The sequence below is a fragment of the Colletotrichum graminicola genome (assembly GCF_000149035.1).
Source record: "Colletotrichum graminicola M1.001 genomic scaffold supercont1.28, whole genome shotgun sequence".
Classification (NCBI taxonomy): Eukaryota; Fungi; Ascomycota; class Sordariomycetes; order Glomerellales; family Glomerellaceae; genus Colletotrichum; species Colletotrichum graminicola.
This window is the reverse complement of record NW_007361032.1, coordinates 364,158-378,368: the sequence shown is the minus strand read 5'-3', so window position 1 is coordinate 378,368 and position 14,211 is coordinate 364,158. Positions and strand designations below refer to the sequence as shown.

The following is a 14,211-nucleotide window of genomic DNA, read 5'->3' as shown; positions in this document are numbered from 1 at the left end:
GTGTGTTTTGTGTGACTCCTCTTGGTTTGGCCTCCCTCGGCCCCCCGTGCCGTGGGTACACTACATTCCCCTCCTCCCCCTCCCCTCTCTCGTCTCCAATCCCTTTCCAGCCGAATCGCCCTCCTGGATATGGGATGCGGCGTATTGGACGCCCGTCCGCGTGATGGTCTGTCTTACCCCGCACGCTCAGGTCAACAACAACAACGTCGAGGCACTGCCCCTGAGCCAGAGAGGTCCCTTTAAGAAGAGGCCGTCTGCCTCCTCATCCGCGACCTTTTGGGTTCGTGTAACCATTCTTCTCAATCTTCATCACATCATCCCATCTCCCATCAAGTCCGTTCTACGACCTACTTCATCAGCAAGAGCTACGCACTTGAAGCCAGACTCGAACACTCCAAATTAACAACCCCGGGTCCCATACGTCGATAGACTACTCCGAACGACCATTTCACTCATACCACTAGTACTCCACGACCAAAGGTATGAACTGATCTATTCTTCCTTGTCCAACCAACCATCAATCCCAGGCGGTCACCATCCATCCAAACAAGCAATATCTCCAGCCTCGTACGCGTTCATATAGTGAGATTAACATGCTGTTCCCCTTTAGAACATTCAAAATGGCCCCTCGTATCCCAGCCGCCAAGTCCACCGAGACCCTTTGCTACGGCGTTGCCACGGTCGGCGCCTTCCTTCCCATCTACCTCATGCTTCCCGGTGCCGAGCAGCGTCTCGCCTCTCAGACAACAAAATGGGCCCCTCGCTGGGAGCGGAATCTCTCCTACTTCACACCAGCCGCCGAGAGGGGCATCAAGCGTGTCGAGCCTCCCGTGTCTAACATGGTTCGTCGTATCGACAACCGGCTGCCCCTTGAGCGCATTGCCAAGGGCCTCGACAAGCGTATCAAGAACGGCATCGACCGATTCAACGTCCCCAAGTAAGCCCTTGATCGAGGCATGGAATGGAACTGTCGACATGCACACGGGAGGTGAGGGTGGCTGAGGCACGATACCACGTCTGGCTCTAGAGATACAGTGGGGGATGCATTCGATATCTCGTAGAAGAAACAGCAGCAGGCATGCAAACAACCAAATAAACAAAGCAGTTAAACTTGCACCATGTCCCTCACCTTTCCCTGGCAGTGTCTTCTCCTCTCGTATGTCTTTGCAGCTCAATGGGCTCGCAGCACGAGCTACGAGTCCAACAGCGTCTGCCGGCGTAGGGGAAAGTGTCGTTTCAGCGATTCCTCGCCGGCATGGATGCTTGCATCTCGCTGTTACCACAATCTGCAGATTGTCAGGCCATTATGAACAAACCGGACGAAGCAATGTCTCACGTGCGCGAGCGGGGTTCTGCCTGGTAAGGAGGCATGCCAGCTGCGTATCCCGCTTGGTATTTTCTCCAATTCTCTGCTTGGTTCACAACGTTCAATTGTGCAAAACAGGAGGGAGAGGCCCTGCAGCGTCTGACGGACGCACCAATTGGCATTGCGGACGTGATTTTAGCCACTGAGGCGGATTTCCAGCCATCGTCCTGGTGGCTGTGGCTTTATCCCCAACTAATCCAGCAACTACCTGAGGAGGAGTAGGTAATCATCGCCCTGCACGCTTGGGAAGAGGCGCTCCGACTCTGTAGTAGTGCGGGCAAATCCCACTTGGAACTGCCCTGGAAGATTCTTGGGTCGATTTTCCATGGAAACCAGCCTCTTCGGTTTCTTCCACTGCCACGCACTTCCGGGCTTCCTTCCCTATGATGCACTTGAATTCCCCGTATTCCAGTGTGAACCAGGGTTTCGACGGCCAACTCCCGAGAGGCACCCGGTGGGCGAAGCCGACTGTGTGTTTCCTTGGCAGCACCACCACTTCTGGCATCCCGCACCAACCAACCTGGTTGCAAGCGGCCATTTTTTTTGGTTTCGTTCGAATCCGATTCAACGACATGCGTTCCATACCCGCTCAACATGATGTCGGGTTGTCCACGCATCCAAGGTCGCCCACGTCTGGAGCCCCATTCTATCAGGGCAAATGATGACCGAGCGACGGATGCGTATTTCACCTGGTGGCCCTGATCGCTAGCTAGTATGTATGTACTATGGCATAGACGGCAGAATACATCCATTGAGAACCACTGGGCTCCCGGTTGGGCAGGCATTCTCACAGCCTGCATTGGCCCAAACCGACTGACAACGCCTTAGACACGACTACGGCTGCCGCACTGGCTGGCGCCGATCAGCCAACACGCTCGGGGTGTCGTAAGTTTCTTCAGACAGGCATGTGGCTCGGATTTGTCGATTCGTTTCTCGTCGAACGCCGGGTTTCTTACTTCCTCCGGGATGCCTAACACAACCAATCCTACCTTACAGGAGGCAGCTCGCCTTACCCTTAATTAAACACAGAGCACATGAGTGCTCGGATCAATCGAGTTGGTCGTGGTATGAATCCTCAAGTGTCAAGCAGTTCTATCCAGCATCGAATGCCGACGACGATACTGCTATGATTCAGCAGCAGCTGTTGTTGGTGGTCGAACCAAAGACTGCATGCAGTAGGCTGAGAGACACTTGGCCAGATGAGAATTTGCACACGTGCATTTGGGGCGCGGGGACGAAGAAAGCAAGCAAGCAAAAGGACAAACCGACGACAGCTTTATCCGTCGAGCCTCGTGGAGGCTTAGTTGGAGCTGTGCTGTGCCGCATCGAACTGGAGAAACTGGAGAAATATTGACGGAACGAACAAACGAACGAACCGTTTGACCACCCGCTGCCAATTGGCAAAGGCCGCTGCCAGGTGCGGACCAACGAACTGCCAGAATCCCACACACATGACATGGCATGACATGACATTGGCAATTTCCAGCGCATAAACCATCGCGACACGAACGCGCTGTCGGCCAGGACAATGTCGCATTCTACCTCCCGCATGTTTATCTGTTGACAGCGCACATCGACAGACATCCCTGCCCGCCACCTTCCACAACGGGCGATATGACTGTTCTACGTTTGTTGAAAAAATGAAAAAAAACTCGGCCTGTTGCGAGCTTCACCCACGATTCCAGTTGTTGTTGAAGCATCTAACCTGTTGATTATTTATTTTTTTGCATCTTCAACCACAAAACATATATGGCCAAACATGAACTCAATGGGTCTTTCCCGAGCTCTAACGAGCAGTAGCTGGCGCGCTGTATCGTCTACTGGGACAGCAACACCCAGCCGCGCGGGGTTCTTCGCCTTGCGATGCTATGCGACTCGCGCCGCAAAGACGACGACTGCCTCTGCTACTGCCACCACCCCGAAAGCCACCGCGGCTGCAAAGAAGACAAGTACCACCGCTACCGCCACCACGAAGAAGAACGTCAGCACTTCCACCGCTGCAAGCAAGAAGAATACCACAGCCACGGCTGCTGCGCCCAAGACAGGCTCGATCAAGGCCACCACGACTGCGAAGACGACTCCCGTCACCGCTTCGAGTACAACCCCCAAAGTCACAAGGATTGTAAAGAAGACTGCTGCTTCTTCTACTGCCACAAAAACTGCCACCCCGGTAACGGCCAAGAAGACGACCCCGAACAAGACCGCCACCGTTGTCGCTTCCGCCGCCCCGAAGACGTCCACCCCTGCCCCAAGCTCTGTGCCTACCACAAGCCCTGCGGCAACGACAGCAACATCAACACCAGCGAGTGCACCGAAACCCACTCAGCCTATTACTCCTACGTCTCCTGCTCCTTCTCCGTTCCCGTCGCGTGTGCCCGAGTCCAAGTTCCGGCCGAAGCTGAACCCGAACAGCAAGGAATACCGTAAGGCGTACAGCACGGCAGCATGGAAGTGGACCTCGACCATGGTCGCCATGCCCATTCTGCTCGTCACCTCCTACTACCTCTTTGACAGATGCAAGTACTATCTTCACCTCAGTCTGATGGAAACCACCACTAACATAGTTACAGTGGCCCTGGGGAACCAGCCAAAGGTAATGCCGGATTTCGAAAGGGCCAGAGAAGATGCCGAAATAGAAGCGCAGGCAGTGGCGCAAGCCAAGGTGGCCTAATGTCTAATTAAATTACATTGTAATGATCTCGATGAATACCCACTCTCTATTCCACCTGCTGGACGTTGTATGGCCGTTGCTAGTTCCCACTTTGTGTTTGCTGATGCTCTCTGGTTCCCATTTGTGAGACTGGGGCAGGTAAGGAGGCATTTGTGAGCTAATCGGCGTTGATGATGCCTATCGATCTTGTCAATTGTATGCAGTAGTTGTGGCTACCTCTAAGCAGATATCTAAAGGGAGTGCTTCTGAGCATTGTAAGACTGGTTCACGTCCGGGATGCTCAGTAGATCACGCCTTGTTTCATCTGCAAGTGGACCGGGCCTCAAAGGCTCATGAGACCAGTTCCTTATGTGGTTGAGGGGGTTTTTGTGGTCCAAATTCCATGTTGTCCAGTGACACCAGAATCCATGAGCCGCAGCTTGAACCATTCTGTTTCCATCCTGCGCCATGAAGTGTTTAAGACAAGCATACTTAGCTTTTCTCTCGACAACGTTTAGTTGGCAATTATAACATGAAAGCCCCCTGCTTATGTAGCAAATAAAGTAACCCTTCATGTTCGATCTCCGTTCCTCCACAGTCGGTTCGCCTCTCAGTACGTGAGGTTCACCATGCCAGTCTTCGGCTCCGTGAACATTCGCAACGCGTTGATGGCGTTCTCCCGACCCTGACCGCTCTCCTTGCTGCCGCCGAAAGGCGCTGTCAGGAAACAGAGGCTGATGCAGTTGATGCCCACCATGCCGCTGTCCAGCTCGGCCGCGACTCTCAAGCATCGATTGATGTCTTGGATGAAGATGCCGGCCATCAGCCCGAAGTTGGTGTCGTTGGCCTTTTCGACCATCTCCTCCTCGCTATCGAATCTGTTAACCACCGACACGGGCCCGAAAATCTCTTGTCGACAGATCTCGGCGTCTTGCAACACGCCTTCGAACACGGTCGGCTCGATGTAGTACCCCTGGAAGGCTGTCAGCCTCTCTCACCCCTCACCCGGACGCCGCAACACCACGCCAGGGCTGCTTCTCACCTTGTCGCCAATACGCCCTCCGCCAACGAGCAACGTGCCTTGCCCTTGCTGGCCGCGCTCTATGTAGCCCCACACTCTGTCAAACTGGGCCTTGTCAACCAGCGGGCCGATCAAGGTCCCTTCAGCATCTGGGTCGCCCACGTCCTTGGTCTTCTCCTCTATCACCTTCTTATACCCTGCGACAAACTCGTCGTAGATGGGCGCCTCGACATAGACTTGACTCGCAGCAAAGCAGACTTGGCCCGTATTCACCGTAATTGCGTTGGCGCACCAACCGATGGCGTTCTCAAGGTTGCAATCCTTGAACACAACCGCAGGGGACTTGCCGCCAAGTTCGAGTGTCACCCGCTTGAGGTTGCTCTTTGCCGCCATCTCTTGGATCTTACGCCCAGTAGTCGTGGACCCGGTAAAGCTAACCTTGCGAACCCTCATGTGCCGCGCAAACATGGCTCCTGTGCTTCCGTCGCCCGACACGACTTCGAATACGCCGGGAGGGAAACCGGCCTTTCGAATAAGGGTGCCCAGGGCTAACGCAGCGAAGGGCGTCTTCTCCGACGGCTTCAGGATGAAGCAGTTTCCAGTAGCGAGTGCAGGACCTGCCTGTATTTGACGTTAGTCTGGGGGCCGTGTAGGCACACGGACTGAACCCTGACCTTCATGCCGGTATTGGCCATAGGGCCATTCCAGGGGATTATTCCGCAGCATACGCCGAGTGGCTCATTGCGAACAATCTTCAGGAAACCTTAAGGTGGGAATCAGTCATCCAGGTCATCTTCTTCACACAGCCACCTCTATAGCCTTTTACTCAACCTGGGTTCTTTCATCCGCATTAAGGGGAAATACAAATCAACAGATGCTGTCTTACCATCTTCCTGGGGATACGTTTCGCCGGAGAACTTGTCGGTCCAGCCTGCAAAGTATTTGAAGCTCTCACAGGCAAGGTTCATCTCCATCGAGCCCATCGAGCCCCAGGGGGCTTCAAGTGTGATCCGTGTCAGATCTGCTAGGGCCTTGCCGTTCTGTTCGATCAAGTTGGCAAACTTGAGCACGATGTCTCGCCTCACGTTTGGGTGTGCCTTCTTCCACTTGGGGAAGGCAGCCTCTGCAGCTGCCACCGCGATTTCCACGTCCTCTTGCCCACCTAACGCGACATCGCTAGGAACAGGGGACTCGTCCTTTGGGTTGAACACTTCCAGTTCCTTACCGTTCTTCGAATCGACATACTTTGATCACCACTCATCGATTTTCGTGCTCTTCTCTCTAATTATTCAACCCACTTACCTCGTTGTTGATAAATAGCTGCTTGGGAAGATTGTCCTTGTGCCAGGGGATTTTTTCGCTACCGCCAATAACAGTCACTTTCGAAGGGATGGGTAAAGTTTGCGGTTTCAACGAGTTATTTGCAAGCTGAAAGAAGCCTGTGGTCCAAAGTGAATCTAAATCCACGACGCCTTTTTACTACGCAGTGATAGCCAGTCGCTTTTTATCACCTGTCATATGTGAATGTTATGGTATACATGCATAATCACCCTTGGCCTGCGTTGCTCACAAGCATGAAGCCGCCGACATCAGGGTTGCACCTTCGGATAGGGGTGCCTTTCTCGTCTGCCATGATACGCAATGCACGTCGAACTTGGCGCAGTACCTATCACCGACAGAACGCCCTGGTGCAACCGCAACAGTCAACAGAAGACGTCACTTGCGTGCGGGGTGGTGTTGACTGACCAACAACCGGGGCAAATGGACTGTGTGTTCGCATCATCGTGTATCCGTAACTGTACGACCTTACGAGGGACCGTCTTTGGCTACGTATCTCTCTCACCCGAGTCAATCGGGTGGTTTGCTTCAACATGTTGCATCGAATCATGGCTTACTCGCAGGGACCAGTCCTAGTGGGAAACAGTTGAGATTTCTTTCATCCAGTGGCCTTCAACCCTAGTGACACGAATTATTCAATATGATCGATCTCCAGAGCGAGCACCAGAGATGAGACGTTTGACCTCGGCCTCATGCGGCACCGGTGCGGGGTCCATGCGGGGTATCAGCCTCCAAGATGCCGGTTCACTTTGCAGCAGACAGCATGGCAGCTAATCTTGTATAATTGGACGCCTTCAAAGTCCGGTGTATTCTCAGAGGAATCGATTCCAAGTTCAAGCGCTGGCAATGCGTGTGTCTTCTGCAAGGAGTTCCAGGGTTGACACTACCAAGACCGGTCCCCATTTCAGATCCGGACCTAAGTGGGGACGGCATCGGAGCCGATCCCGGTCAATGGGCCCATCACCTTCGGCACAGGTAGGGTGGATGACACATGCACCCCAGCCACAGTGGCCGTGCGTTGGTTGCAGTGGCCACCTTACGATGGTTGCAGCTAAAATCCAACACCATACTTCAGACATACCACGCACCTTCATCACCAATCCGTCGAATAAGGCACATACTCGGGCCCTGTGGTGTTTTACATAATTCTTCCTCGCGTCTTTTTTTGGCGGATTTTTTCTCTTCTTTTTCTTCGGACACAATCACTTATTTTAACCCTCCTTTTTGCATTCTCCGCTCATCAACAGGCCGACGTAGCCCCGCAGTCCCCGCAAGGTCCCGTCAGGTGAGGATCTCCACGATACCAAGATAAGACCACTCCACTGGGACCAGACCCTTGAATTCATGTTCATCAGTAGCGATTATGCTTCTTTTCCCTGATGGCGACGCCAACGGCGAGGACGCTAAACGTGACCGCCTCGCCGCCTTACCTGAGGAGCTTCTCTTTGAGACGCTCCGCCAGCTCTCCCAAAAAGACCTCTGCAATGTGTCGCGATTGAACAAACGATACCACAGACTGGCCGATGCCGTCTTGTACAAGAGCGTTCACTTCCAGAGCCCGGAGCTCCATCTTACTTTCAGTGAGTCACTAGGCCGTCGACCACGCCGCGGCTCGGCCATCAACGAGGTGAAACTGGTTTACCCTAATGAGGAGCTGTCACGCCTTGCTTTGGATGGGCCCGTTCATAACTCTCACTACGACCCCTCGCGTTCCGACACGCTTTCGCGCACACTCTCTGTCATGTCAAATTTGGAGAAACTCGACATTGCTGTTCCGGACGTCCTATTACATGGTATAGGAACTTTGTTCAACGGACCCTTCGACTTGGCTTACCTCAAGGAGTGTACGCTCTTTTACCAATGCCCCGAGGACGCATATTGGAACCTGCGGGAAAACATCCACATCTTTGCCCACCCGACATTGGAAACTCTCATAATCAAAAGAGCCAGGCTCGATGAGAAGGGATTCGACTTCATGGAGCGCCCGCACGAGACAGGGTTGAAAAAATTACATTTCATCGAATGCGATATCAACGATGATGGGCTATCGGATCTTCTCGAATTTCCCGAGGGGCTGGAGGAATTCGTCTTGACGCAAACCCCAGAACCGAGGCCAGAGCTTGAGGACAGTTCTGACAACTTCGCCGACTACGTCCTCGCGCTCACATCGCAAGCACATTCTCTGAAGACGTTGACCATCGACTCACCAACACTCGGCTGTCGTAAACCGTTGAGAATGAGAGAGTTCGAGGCGCTCAAGACGATGCGGATGAATTGGGACTACCAGCTTTTCGGGCAAACGACCAAGAAACCACGCATGCATTCAGTCGGACTGCCACCCGAGATGGAAACTTTGGAATTCTTCAACGAGCTGGGTACGGACGAGGAGGTGACAGAACTCCTCCTATACACAGTTCAGACCAAAGGCGTTGTCGCCAAGTCATGGAAGACGTTGGTGGTTGTAGAGGGCGACAACGGGGTTTCTCCAGAGATCAAAGAAGCATGCAAAGAACAGGGCTTGAAACTGGATATCATTGGTGCGTTTGACACAGACGGCGATGTCGACTAGGCAAAGCATTAGACAAGGACGATCTGGCTTAACAGCGTAGACTGATAGATGATGGACAGTCTAGAGTAAACCAACAAACAAACGCACAAGAGACATAGGATAGACGACGACGGAGATGAAGAATAAGAAGAGGGGGAAGAAGAGTATAGGAGTAGACGAAAACTTGACGAAAACTTGACGAAAACTTGACGACAACAGACGAGGATTGCAGACTAGACTAGAGACAGCCATGCGTGAAAACTCTTGCTCCTGTTCAGTCTGATCTCCGTTATGCCACTCACGCAACAACTGATGCATGCGAACCCGTAGGATCTTGTCGTTTTAGGTTTTCAAAATCATCTGTGAAGGGGCCATGGCATATGCAGGGATGGGGTGAGCCAATTCGTGGGAAAATTGTCTTGTCTTGTCTAGAATGTCTACGACTAACCCTCACTGGGTGGTCGGAAGACAGCGGTAGAAGGATGGAATCTCTCTCTCTCTCTCTCTCTCTCTCTATCTACTTGGCTCGACCTTTGTGGCGTCATGCCTGCTCCGCAATCCCTCCGTACTGCGAGAGAGCCAGGAGACGGACAATGTAGTCGGGGAACCGAGTGGGAGAGGGCGAAACATCAGCCGAACTGCAGGTTGTGGCGACTGCGAGTGGATGCTGTGGCTGACGTAGCGGAGCTCTAGGCCACATAAATCTGCATAGCCAACCATAGGTTATGCAGGCGGCGGGTTCCCTACGTAAAGGGTAACGAGGGTAACGCACGCTGGAGAGAACGAGGCCGAAGAAGCAACAAGAGGAAGCCGAGTGCGCTAACCGGGCCTTGCGGGGTGGGCGGAGATAACGCGGGGTTGCATCTGCATACCTAGCCTAGCCTAGGTAGTACTCCGTATACATACCTACCTACACTACTATGTGTTTTGATGTCTCCGAAGATCCATCTCATCACTTCCATACCCAGTGCCTTTCTTACCTGCCACGCAGACATCCATCGGTAACCCATCTGACGCTTCTCATCCGACCTGGGATGTCCACATCGAAAGCTGCCTGTGACACCCATCTGTATATCGGTGGACCTCATAATCCCCTCCCGCATCCAGTATGCATGCATGCATTTACATACAGATATATGCATATGGCGTCAAAACTCAAGGCACAAGAAGTTCATCCGCTCTCAACGATTTGCCGATTTGGTTAGACCTTGCCATCTTCCCATACTTCCCCGCTCTCCGTCTCCTCCTACCGACATTCATCCGGCCGACTGCCCGAGGTACCAAGCGTATCTGAGGATGGCTCATAAGGCCTCTCTGTTCTCGATCCACTATCCCCAGATCATTTGACTGTGGGTTCGGCGTAAGACACCCCGCGACAACCTGTCCGGGGTAGTGAATGGCCTAAAGATGCATAGTGTGTTAGGCCACCGGTTCGTCCCATCGCCCTCTTCGAGTTACTCTGAGGGTTTCCTGAGCCGTCACCTGTTGCACAGTCAGTGTTCCTCTGGCAGCCCCGCAGTTTAATCCCAAAGGTTGGTTGGAGCTGGAAAGTAGAGCTTGCTGCAAGTTGGCATTTGGGGCAACAGGCTGTCTGTCCGTCTCTCATGTCTCCTCCTACCTACCTATGCGTCTACACCTACGCCTCCGCCTGCACTGCTGTGTCGCACCAGATCCTTGGCCTCTCAGGATCCACAGTCCCTCTTTTGGCCTCTACCAAGCCGGGAATCTTGAAAGAGGGGTGTTCTGTGCAACACTTCCACTGCCCCATTTGTTTGTCGTCACGGCGGGGTTCACCCCGTCTCGCCTCGACGTTCTTAAGCTTCTTCATCGTCAATGTCTATGCTTTCGACACCGGACTTGCTTCTCTCTCAAACCGTGTCGTCTTTATACATACCACCCATCCAATCTCGCACATACGGTGGCCTGTGTGACCGTGTCACTGTAGCCCGCCACGGCTGTCCGCACCCGTTTCTTTCCAATGTTCTGACAGGCTTCGTTCCGCTAGTAAAGTGTAACAACATGACCGTCTCGGGAGGGAAGGATAAGTCAGCCTCCGAGGAGGCTGTTGGGACTGCAGCCCAGGCAAGCACTGCTGCTTGTACGCAACCATCCCGCCATGGCTCAAAACAACCAGCCAGGCACAGAGCCTCTGTTGCATGTGCGTCCTGCCGGGACAGAAGAGTTCGTTGTGTCGTCCCTGAGGGTGAGTCTGAGTGCACTCAGTGCAAGAAAGTCGGCAGTGAATGTATAATCAAGAACGACGACGAGCGGAGACGGTATGTGCATGCGACCATATCTTCAAGTCTGCCGTGGAATTGCTGACCGGCGTTGCGAGGAAAGACCAATATCCAAGGCATATATGTCTTCTTTGTCTAGTCGTATCGCTATGCTCGAGGGTATGCTCCTGGAAAAGGGCGTCCAACCCCCTCCTGCTGTACACCCCCCTAAATCGAGACATGAAGCTCCGATGCCCACAGGAATGCCACACGGACAGCAGAAGGATTTGGACGAGCGATTAAATGCTCCCGAAGTTCCTTCTCCGCCCGAATCTGGGACAGAAGATTGCAAAGAGCCTTCGCCCAAAGGACAGTCTTCTTCCTGTCTGCCCGAAACGGGCGTGGAGGATGCTATCCAACGCCTTCTGTCAGTGAGAGGAACACACTCTTTTGATCAGTTCGCGGGACGGCTACGGTTTTTCGGGCCTACCTTTAACCCTCTTGCACGTCAAACAGAGCCCACGGACGATTCTGTATGCCGCGAGCCGCCAGAACAAGTCCGCCGAGCTGAGAACATTATCCGATCCTTGACAGGCCCGACTCACGACTATCTTATGAACAACTTCTGGACGCATTACAACAGCGTGCTCAGGGTTGTTCATCGAGAAACTTTCGAGTCTAGCCGGGAGTCTCAGGACCCAAAGTTCTACTCGCCATTGCTACACGTTTCAATTTTGGCCATGGGATTCCGCTTCGCCGACCCTGGCCGAGAAGACACCAGGCGGATTGCATTGGCAAACCGGGAGAGCAGCTTACACAGGGAGGCCAAACGCATGCTCGAGGTTGTGCTCGAAAGGTCTGGCGGCATCCCTAGTGTGCAGGCTCTCTTACTTCTCAGCGATTTGGAATGCGGCGTCGGAAGAAACCATACAGGCTGGATGTATGCTGGTAAGCTTAGTGAATGCCTTCTCCGACTTCTAAGTAACTCCTGGTAACAACCATAATAGGAATGGCCAACAGACTGGCTTTCGACATTGGTCTTCACATTGACAGTCGTGAGAATGGGATTGGCGAGCATGAGGCCGACGTCCGTCACACGGTGATGCGAGCTTGTGTAGTATACGACAGGTACTGGGCGCTGTTTCTTGGTCGGCCAACTAGTATAAAGACCCAGGATATTGGCATCAACCTGCCCTACAGAGGGTGCTCGCAGAAGTTGGCCTCACTCGCGGGACGACCTGGACATGCCAACACTACAAACGATGCCGCGGAGATATACGACTATCTTGTCGAGTTGATGGAGCTCGCTGGTTGCATCCTTGAAACGGGCGACAGACGTCAGGCCCGGGATGCACTTCAATACAACGCCTACGTATACGCCATCGACCTGCATCACCGTCTTCAAAAATGGTACAGACGGTTACCTGAGCATCTGCGATGGAAACCTGCCAACAGCAAACATGCCCCTCTGGGATATTTTCTTCTGCACCAGCAATACCATGTGTCCATGATACTGCTCCATCGCCCATGGGCAATGCACGCAGAGAACGGCGGTGACGACAAAAGCACCGGTCCGTACTCGACTCCAGATTCAAGTTCTGCCTCGGTAGGGCCTTCAAACCAGCATCTCAACGACCCTCCGGAGACGAAAAGCCCCCATCTGGACATGGAACCTGGCAGAACAGCGTCTTCTCGTAGAATCTGCGATTTTCACGCAACATGTGTAGCAAAGATATTCTGGCAGCACCGCCAGAAATTTGACGGTACCAAGATCGTCATTACAGCCGTCCAGCACGCTGTGACGGCAGTCATTGCCCTGGTCGCGGCAGCAACGTATACCCAGAGTGATTCCGACAGACGAAAATACCTTGCGCACCTCGATATACTGAAAAGCGCCATCAGTGACATGGGGCGAGTGTACGAACCAGCGGCAAGCATGGAGGCTCTTTTGAAGGTTGCTCTCATGCAGCTCCGATCCAACATTGGCAACCCCAGCGACTCTTGTCGGCCGCCAGTCGCGTTTACCGACAGTGAACACGGTTCGCTTTTGACCTCGGGCGGGAGACGCAGTGTGGATAGTGTTCATCTGGTCGTGCCGGCGAGGCGCGAAGCAAATACTTTCGACGCTCAACCGTACAAGAGACGGCGTCTATCTGCCCCTAGTCGAGGAACCTTGGGGTTCGACCGTCCGACTCTACCATACCTCACCGAACAGTCCAAAAAGTCGCCTCGCAGGTCTTCGCAAAGCTACTGCCATGTCGGCAGTTACCCTTCGTTCGGCCTGAATGCACTTACCACAAGCGACAGTGATGGTTCTGGTTTCAACTTGGCCCTCTTCAATAGGCCAAGTAGCGAGCTACATGGGCCCTTGGGAAATAATATCAACCCTAGAGAGGAGTCTAGCCTTGTTACCACGCCATCTGACAGTTGGCAAATTAACACACTCGACGAAAGCGTCACACCCATGTCCGAACAGGGAGACTTCGGTTACGATGAGTTGATGAGCGAACACGACTCAGGTACAACGAGCGTCGGCTTTGATTCGCCGTCAATCTCTCACGATCTCGTCCGGGGAAGTGAAGATATTGGCCCAAAAACCGCGACCGTGTCACGAAGGCTCAGAGGCGATCAGATGACCCAGAGCAATACCGAGAGTAAGACAAAGAACCAGATTACCTCGCCGGTAGCAGACTTCTTATGCCATGGGGGTATGGGCTGGATAGGCGGCGAGAACGCTCTCAACACAGTGTGCTCTGTGAGCCTTGGTGAGCTGGTGCAGGATTCAATCGCGGACGCGGTAGTCAGGGATAGGGCACGCGGAGCCCCCAGAAACCATGAACTGGATTTTTTGAGTCTTTGATAACCCATAATACAAGCAAAACACGGAGATTTTCAACGGAGATGGAGTGCGAGGGCCAAGGTGATGCCTTTCTTTCGTGGGTTTCATATCACTACCGCTAGCCAGAGTCATCAATCACGCTGGGCTCTTCATAGGCTAGCTGCCGCACTTACAGATCAATGCCTAAAAAGAGCAACTGGTCTCAGGGCTGCTCAAAATACTACAAGTTGATA

General features: G+C 53.3%; 6 protein-coding genes across 6 annotated transcripts; 4 read left to right on the top strand and 2 right to left on the bottom strand.

The window, feature by feature from the left end:
- Positions 1 to 620: 620 nt before the first annotated feature.
- Positions 621 to 941, top strand: GLRG_07094 (uncharacterized protein; the record flags this gene model as incomplete). Its single annotated transcript, XM_008097779.1, has 1 exon — positions 621 to 941. The coding sequence occupies one exon, from the start codon at positions 621 to 623 to the stop codon at positions 939 to 941; it is 321 nt and encodes a 106-aa protein (XP_008095970.1).
- Positions 942 to 3,134: 2,193 nt separating this feature from the next.
- On the top strand, positions 3,135 to 4,037 carry GLRG_07093 (uncharacterized protein; the record flags this gene model as incomplete). The annotated part of the gene is made up of 2 exons (XM_008097778.1): positions 3,135 to 3,789; positions 3,937 to 4,037. The coding sequence occupies 2 exons, from the start codon at positions 3,135 to 3,137 to the stop codon at positions 4,035 to 4,037; spliced, it is 756 nt and encodes a 251-aa protein (XP_008095969.1).
- A 589-nt stretch (positions 4,038 to 4,626) lies between these two features.
- On the bottom strand, positions 4,627 to 6,390 carry GLRG_07092 (aldehyde dehydrogenase; the record flags this gene model as incomplete). The annotated part of the gene is made up of 5 exons (XM_008097777.1): positions 4,627 to 4,989; positions 5,059 to 5,658; positions 5,712 to 5,800; positions 5,924 to 6,281; positions 6,340 to 6,390. Coding segments are annotated over 5 exons (1,461 nt in total), but the record flags the coding sequence as incomplete, so codon positions are not given.
- Positions 6,391 to 7,738: 1,348 nt separating this feature from the next.
- On the top strand, positions 7,739 to 8,944 carry GLRG_07091 (F-box domain-containing protein; the record flags this gene model as incomplete). The annotated part of the gene is made up of 1 exon (XM_008097776.1): positions 7,739 to 8,944. One exon carries the CDS (start codon positions 7,739 to 7,741, stop codon positions 8,942 to 8,944), a length of 1,206 nt encoding a protein of 401 aa, XP_008095967.1.
- A 1,457-nt stretch (positions 8,945 to 10,401) lies between these two features.
- On the bottom strand, positions 10,402 to 10,751 carry GLRG_07090 (uncharacterized protein; the record flags this gene model as incomplete). Its single annotated transcript, XM_008097775.1, has 2 exons — positions 10,402 to 10,405; positions 10,564 to 10,751. The coding sequence occupies 2 exons, from the start codon at positions 10,749 to 10,751 to the stop codon at positions 10,402 to 10,404; spliced, it is 192 nt and encodes a 63-aa protein (XP_008095966.1).
- Positions 10,752 to 11,309: 558 nt separating this feature from the next.
- On the top strand, positions 11,310 to 13,999 carry GLRG_07089 (fungal specific transcription factor domain-containing protein; the record flags this gene model as incomplete). The annotated part of the gene is made up of 2 exons (XM_008097774.1): positions 11,310 to 12,087; positions 12,147 to 13,999. 2 exons carry the CDS (start codon positions 11,310 to 11,312, stop codon positions 13,997 to 13,999), a joined length of 2,631 nt encoding a protein of 876 aa, XP_008095965.1.
- Positions 14,000 to 14,211: the final 212 nt, after the last annotated feature.